Source organism: Sinocyclocheilus rhinocerous, unplaced genomic scaffold, assembly GCF_001515625.1.
Source record: "Sinocyclocheilus rhinocerous isolate Xijiao unplaced genomic scaffold, SAMN03320098_v1.1 scaffold2145, whole genome shotgun sequence".
Lineage (NCBI taxonomy): Eukaryota > Metazoa > Chordata > Actinopteri > Cypriniformes > Cyprinidae > Sinocyclocheilus > Sinocyclocheilus rhinocerous.
Genome location: NW_015670983.1, coordinates 694,140 through 702,059, shown reverse-complemented (window position 1 = coordinate 702,059; position 7,920 = coordinate 694,140). Strand labels below are relative to the sequence as shown.

At 31.9% G+C, this 7,920-nt stretch overlaps 1 protein-coding gene across 4 annotated transcripts in view; it reads right to left on the bottom strand.

Moving 5' to 3' along the window:
• The window catches only part of soat2 (sterol O-acyltransferase 2), a 17,607-nt gene extending 11,635 nt beyond the window's left edge, over positions 1-5,972 (bottom strand). For 3 of the 4 annotated variants that reach the window (XM_016546613.1, XM_016546612.1, XM_016546614.1), the window contains exons 1-7: positions 5,876-5,972; positions 3,503-3,627; positions 3,263-3,315; positions 2,150-2,283; positions 2,011-2,061; positions 658-765; positions 241-523 (exon numbers count right to left, since the gene is read on the bottom strand). In XM_016546613.1, the coding sequence (XP_016402099.1) occupies positions 241-523; positions 658-765; positions 2,011-2,061; positions 2,150-2,283; positions 3,263-3,315; positions 3,503-3,596 (723 nt within the window). In that variant the 5' untranslated portion in view covers positions 3,597-3,627; positions 5,876-5,972. Of the gene's footprint in view, positions 1-240; positions 524-657; positions 766-2,010; positions 2,062-2,149; positions 2,284-3,262; positions 3,316-3,502; positions 3,628-5,875 lie in introns of those variants that run through there. The other variant, XM_016546615.1, reaches the window with a different exon arrangement.
• Between the last annotated feature and the right edge of the window lie 1,948 nt (positions 5,973-7,920).

The window sequence follows — 7,920 nt, the reverse complement described above, 5'->3', positions numbered from 1 at the left end:
TGTATATATATATATATATATATATGTGTGTGTGTTTAAATATGATAAAATATATAATAAACTATTTCATAATAAGTAAATAAATATTATTTAATTTAATTTTGATTTATTTTAATGATCAAATTACATGTATATACATAGTTTACATGTAATTTTCTAAATAAATAAATAAATCACCTGTATTTCTCTAATGCAAACACACAGGCCTGTGTTAGTGTACTCTGTACTGTGTTATTGTACCTGCTCTAATATGATGATGAATCGTGAAGCTGGCGGCAACTGATAATGCAGGACGATGTAAACTGGAAATATTCCCAGCATGCTCGTCTGAGCAGCACACAGTGTTAGCGCTGCCGCCGCAGACACACACGTCCTCCAGCCACGGCTGTGGTTCAGTGAAGCCCAGACGCTCAGAACGTAATACGGCCCGAGCAGAGCGTACGCGAGCATGAGCGTCCAGGCCCATACGACCGTCCCCAACTGACCGAACGCATAATAAAACAGATCAAAGTCCAGAACCAGCCTGAAACACACAGACACTCACACAGTCGTATTTATGATGCGTTATTCATCCTCCTCACACACACACACACACTCTCTCACACACACACACACACACACTCTCTCTCACTCACACACACACACACACACTCTCACCTGCCCTGGTCGATGTAGTCCACTGCTAACGTGCTGATGATGAACAGCAAGAGAGCGGCGATGAACATGTGATAGATGGTCCTGATGTGACTGATCTCGAATAACTCACTGGAGAGAGACACGTGAACAACTGACTTATCTTTAATATTTTTATGAAATTGTTTGTTAGGTTGTGACCTTTCACCTTTGGCTTTTAAGATGTTTTGCAGCTTTAAATAGTCTGATTCTTCAAATTTCTGATTATTTGCATCTTTAATGATATAATAATATTAATATCACAATTGTAATTCATCATAAAAAATTAAAACGAAAATCTGCTCTGCATTTGAAGCCTTCTGGTACATTTTTAAAATTTGTATTGCAATAACGCTTTAAATAATTAAATTCATTACATTTTTGATGATTTGCATCTTTAATGATACAATAACGTTAATAATATTCATAATTTTAAGTTGTCATTAGAAAAAAACAGTTAAGAAGAAAATTTGCTCTGAATTTGACATCTTTTGGCCTTTTTTAAATGTTGAATTGCAACAAAGCTTTAAAACGTCCAATTCATCAAATGTCTGAAGATTTGCAGCTATAATTAACAATAATATTAATATAATGATACAAGAAAATTAATATTCATAATATTAATTTATCGTTAAAATAAAAAATTTAAAATCTGCTCTGAATTTGAAGTATTTTGGCATTTTTTAATTGCAAATTATATTAATAATATTAAATATATAAATATATTAAATATTAATATTAAATCATATTAATAATATTCATTACATTATCATTCAATTTTTTTAACAAAACTATTTGCTCTGAATTTGAAGTCTTGGCTTTTTTGTAGATATAATTATACAATAATATTATTATAAGGATACAATAAAATTAATATCCATAATACTAGTTAATCATTCAAATACAAAAAACAAACAAACAAAGACACAAATACATTTTTAAAAATCCTCTGAAGTCTTTTGGTAAATTTTTAAAGTTTGATTTGCAGCAATTATTGACCGATTATTTCAGTGTATTTTTTAAATTCATTATTAAAATACTAATCAATCAATCAATAATGCGGTGAAGTCTTTTGGTAAATTTTTTAAGTTTGAATCGCAGCAATTCCTTGTATTTTTATTTTTGCTATTTTTTAAGTCACTTTGGATAAAGGCATCTGTTATATTAATAAATGTAAATGTAAACTAGGCTATTCATCTTTTATGTTCTTTTTCATGAGATGCGTGTAAGATAATGAGATAAGTCTTTCGGGTGGTTACTATGTGGTTGCTAGGGTAGTTACTCTCTACTGAATGACTAATGAGTCTCCAGTGAGTAAGCAGCAGTATTAATACTCACTCCAGCAGGGAGCACCGGGCCACAAACACCTTCCCCTGATCCGGTTTGTGCCTGAAAACCAAGACATGCTGGATGCGCATTCAAACCTCCTTCAGAATTCAAGTTGCCTGGCAGGAAGTGACATCACAGAGGTGCTCACCTGTCGTCGGTGTGTGTGTGATCCGGGTGTGTGTGTGTGTTCCTGCAGAGCGACTGCATGGAGTCTGACAGCGCTTGCTCCAGCAGCTCGTTCAGACGGGACTGAACGTGTCGGATCAGCTCCGCTTTCATCCTCTGATCACAAACACATCAGAGTCACGGCATCAAGAAGCACTCTAGTGGAGCTGGTCTGTGCTGGTCTAAGAGGGTTTGGCATTTTTAACTGCTCAGTCTGAGACCAACAAACCACCATAGACTGGGTTATCATGTGTTTATTTGTTTTTTGTTTTATTTTTTTATTAGTATTGTTATTTATGCATTGTTATTGTTGTTGCTGTTGCTGTTTGTTTGCTTATTTTAAATGAAATTACTAGTAAAAGTAAGTTTATTAATTATTCAAGTAATTTTATCTAAAAAACATAACCCAGTCTAAAAAAGAAAGATAATATATTTAGTTAAAAGACATTTTAAGACCATTTTTGTATTTTGTATATTTTGATACTGTTTTCATAACATTTTCTCTCACATTCTCATACAAACAATCATGATATTTTATTTTATCATTTGTATTGCTGTATTCATACATCATGGTATTTTGTACTTTAAGCTGTTTAAATGGGAAAAAGGTATGAAATTAATTTTAATAAATTAATTTTTCGCTGGTTTAAATGGCAAAAAGGTATTAATTTAATTTTACTAAATTAAGTTGTTTTAAATTTTAAAAATTAAATAAATTATTAAATTAAGATGATTTAAATGAAAAATGTGTTAAATTAATTTTATTTAATTAATTTAAACTGATTAGAATTTTTTAAAAATCACTAAAACAATCTGTAATTTATTATTTAAATGAAAAAAGTATAAATTTTACTAAATTAATTTAAGCTGATCTAAATACAAAATTATTAAAGTAATTTATTAAATTATTAAATTAATTTAAGCTGAATTATTAAATTATTTAAAATATTAATGAATCTGTAAAATTACTTCAATACAAATTCAATTTTCCATTTAAATCTTCCTAAATTAAAGGAAGTACAGCAAATACAAACATGGCATAAAAACATTGCAATTAAAATACTACAGTATATCATTATTTTTGAAAGTGTCTCACCTCCATGTCTTCATTTCTAAGTGTTGCATGGCTCATATTTGTGTGATTATCATCTGCAGACAGACAAAGACACTGAGTCAGCAGGACAGAGTCAGGATAGAGTCAGCAGGACAATCAGGATAGAGTCAGCAGGACGGAGGAAGCAGGACAGAGTCAGGATAGAGTCAGCAGGACAGAGTCAGGATAGAGTCAGGACAGAGTCGTCAGGACAGAGTCAGGATAGAGTCAGGACAGACTCACGCTGTCTGATTGAGCCGTTCTCTGCGGGACGCTGACTTTCTGTTCGTCCTCTGGTGCGACGCACCGTCGTGTTACTCGTGTCATGAGTCGACATGATTTCTCTGTCTGTTTTAGTTGATCAAATCCTGGGGAAATGTCAAAGAAACACATGCAGATCATGTTGTTGGATGCTGATGGTTTTGAAGTTGCTGGTTCTGCATCAGTACAGATCAGGAGTTTGGTTTCTGGAGTCTTTAAAGCATCAGAATATTGATGCTGGTCTAAAAAGCTACAGAATAAAATGTAATTTGTGAAACTTGAAAAGTTGTTGACACCAACCCTAACAGAACAGAACACATTTGAGAAATTATATATGTAATTAATCTGATTTAATTGTAAAAATAATTGCTAAATATCATGTAGATGATATTTAAATAAGATGTAAATGCTATATATTAATATTTAAATTAATAATTAAATATTAATATATTTAAATGCTATGTATTAAATGCTTTTTATGTCTGTGTGTGTGTGTGTATATATATATATATATATATACATTGTTGACACCAACCCTAACAGAACAGAACACATTTGAGAAATTATATATGTAATTAATCTGATTTAATTGTAAAAATAATTGCTAAATATCATGTAGATGATATTTAAATAAGATGTAAATGCTATATATTAATATTTAAATTAATAATTAAATATTAATATATTTAAATGCTATGTATTAAATGCTTTTTATGTCTGTGTGTGTGTGTGTATATATATATATATATATATATACACACACACACACAGACATAAATGTGTAATTACGTGTAATTACATGTGTATACATTTACATATATTTCATACATTAGTTATTTGATAATAAATAGCACACACACACAAATGCATAGCAGTAATTTATTTGATTTAATTTGATATTTACTTTATATATGCATTAATGATCTAATATATACATTTGCATATATTACATATACATTTAATTTGATAACGGACCTTTTTCACAGACTGATGAAGTTTCAAAATTTAATGTACATTAATAACACTATATTTTGTGTTTTATTACCTTTGCATTAAATTTCAGTAAACTAGTTAACGCTGCTTTTTGAGTGTTTCCAATCTCTTGATATGTTTTCTTCAAGAAAGTCACAGAAACTCAATCGTGGATTTTGTCTTTTTCTTTTGGAGCAAATGAGAATGCAACTATATTTGTTATAGTTTCTGTTATACCATAAAAGTTTTCCTAACTATGACGACTTCCACTTTTGATAACCCTGGAAATGTGAAAAGGGTCCATTAAATACACATATTTGTTAGTGTTGCATAGTGTTACACAGACAACATGTATGTTCTTATGCATCATGACCTTTTGACCCCTGCTGAAATGAGTTGACCTAAAGTTACCTGTGTTAGAAACTAAACTAGGTTACCCAACTGAATGTAAACCGTGGTAATGTTTGACTGAGGACGGGTCTGTTCGTTTCACACAACACACAGATTCATGACTGACAGTAACCTCTGCCACTGTACCGTATGTGTTTACCGCGTGTTTACCGCATGTTTACCGCGTGTATCTCAGGTAATGTGTGATGCATTCTGCTGCTCACATATGACTTCACTTCAGAGATAAAGCAGTGCCATGAGTAATCAGACTTAAATATAATGAATATTAGCAGTAAATGCTGATAAGAGCTGGGTTAGTCACACTGACGTACAGTTCACATCTGATGACTTCAAAAACTCACTTCATGAAGAAATCTATTAAATGTCAAGGAATCTCTGACTTGATGAATTGAATGCATTGTCTTTACAATTTTAGTTAAGAAATCATCATAAAAATCTGCTACATTAAAGTATTTGTAAGAAGGTCATGAATAAATCTCATAAAACATGTCTAGGTCATATTTCACCCCAAAATCAGCAAGAAAGAAATTGATTACTTAAATGTTTAGACATAAAATAAAGCATAAAGAAAATGCTTTACTATAAATGCTTTAAATTTTATTTTTTATTTTATTATTCTCAATGATGAATCACTTATTCTTATTGCTCTCACTTACTGTAATACAGTTTTACTTTTCAAGTAAAAATAACTTTAATAACATTTTTTATTTAAATCATCACAAATTAATGGCAGTGCTATAAATAGCACCATGATCTATAAACACCAATATAATATAATATAATATAATATAATATAATATAATAATGACCTGGACATGATTTTGACCGATTTTGTGAGATTTGCCTTTATTAATATGCATTAAAAGTAAGAAAGTCTCCTATAACACGCCTTAAATCTGTACTAATATCATATTAATCACTGAATATGAATCTCATTTATCCAGAAGATACAGAATGCTGATGGCTACTCACCGTCAGCTGAGCGTCCGTGTTTCTGTCAGCGCTGACTGTACGTGTGTTTATATCTGAGCTTTGCTCCTTCATGTCTTCAGTGTGTCAGCGTTCAGCTCCACAGCACTATCGATCTGTTTAGACACTCATTCTGCCCTGCTGACCCCGCGCTCATCTCATAATAACACAACAGTAACCATCGCTCGTCATATGTGCATGAATATGTGTATGACTTAGACATGATCACAGCCATTCTCTAATCACACATTCTAATCATTCGTGCGCTTGTAGGTCAGACGCACTTGTTGACTTGTTTAGACATTGACCCGTCCTTAAATTACCTTTATCTTTCAGTTAGAGAGATGATATCATTATTATTTTTATTTGTTTATTACTATTATTTGAATGACACAGGTTCAGATATGGACACTTGATCCAATAAATGACGTTCACGTCAACATCAGTTGTTGATCATTCATCTATAACTATATTCTTCAACTACAGTATATTCTGTAACTATATATATATATATATATTTGTTTTTCATTAGAATGTCAGCTAATTTGCATGGCACCATTCATAAATGCATTGTATAAATGCATTATTAAATTAAATTATTGAATTAAATTTTTAATTTACTGTAATCAATACATCGTATAAATGCATTATTGAATGCAATTATTAATTTAATTTAATATTTAATTGAATTTAAACGTTTAATGGCAAGTTCTGCAACAGATATGTAATTAGAATTGATATTTTATGATGATTTTAGCATTTGTTTTCATTAGAATATCAGCTCATTTGCATGGAACCATTCATCAATGCATTATTAAATTTAATTTAATTTAATTTAATCAATGCATTGTATAAATGCATTATTAAATTATATTAAGTTATTAATTTAATTTATTTTGGTTTGATTTAATTTAATTTAATTTAAACGTTTTAATGGGAAGTTCTGCAACAGATATATAATAAGAATTTATATTTTATGATTATTTTAGCATTTGTTTTCATTAGAATATCAGCTAATTTGCATGATCTATAATCAATGCATTGTATAAATGCATTATTAAATTATATTAAATTATTAATTTAATTTATTTTGGTTTGATTTAATTTAATTTAATTTAAACGTTTTAATGGGAAGTTCTGCAACAGATATATAATAAGAATTTATATTTCATGATGAATTTACCATTTGTTTTCATTAGAATATCAGCTAATTTGCATGGATCCATTCATCAATGCATTGTATAAATGCACTGTTGAATTAAAAAAACACAGGTATTCATAGACTGGATTCTCTTTATTGAAACATATTTAATAGCAAGCTCTGCGACAGGCCTGTTTGTCCATCATGCATCACATAAAACCAATTCTAACACACATCCACGAGTCCATCATCAAGTTCACCAGCATTATTCACATTCAGCAGATGTGGCTTGAGATGCGCAGAATCTCTTTTAAAACCAGGTAGAGAAACAGCATGATTAATTTGTTACCCATATGTGTGTGCGTGTGTGTGTGCGTGTGTGTGTGTGTGAGTAAGAGAGAGAGAGTGTGAGTGAGTGAGTGAGTGTGTGTGTGTGTGTGTGTGTGTGAGAGGGAGAGAGAGAGTGTGTGTGTGTGTGTGAGTCTGTGTGTGCGTGTGAGTGTGTGTGAGTAAGAGAGAGAGAGTGTGAGTGAGTGAGTGAGTGTGTGTGTGTGTGTGTGTGTGTGAGAGGGAGAGAGAGAGTGTGTGTGTGTGTGTGAGTCTGTGTGTGCGTGTGAGTGTGTGTGAGTAAGAGAGAGAGAGTGTGAGTGAGTGAGTGAGTGTGTGTGTGTGTGTGTGTGTGTGAGAGGGAGAGAGAGAGTGTGTGTGTGTGTGTGAGTCTGTGTGTGCGTGTGAGTGTGTGTGAGTAAGAGAGAGAGAGTGTGAGTGAGTGAGTGAGTGTGTGTGTGTGTGTGTGTGTGTGAGAGGGAGAGAGAGAGTGTGTGTGTGTGTGTGAGTCTGTGTGTGCGTGTGAGTGTGTGTGAGTAAGAGAGAGAGAGTGTGAGTGAGTGAGTGAGTGTGTGTGTGT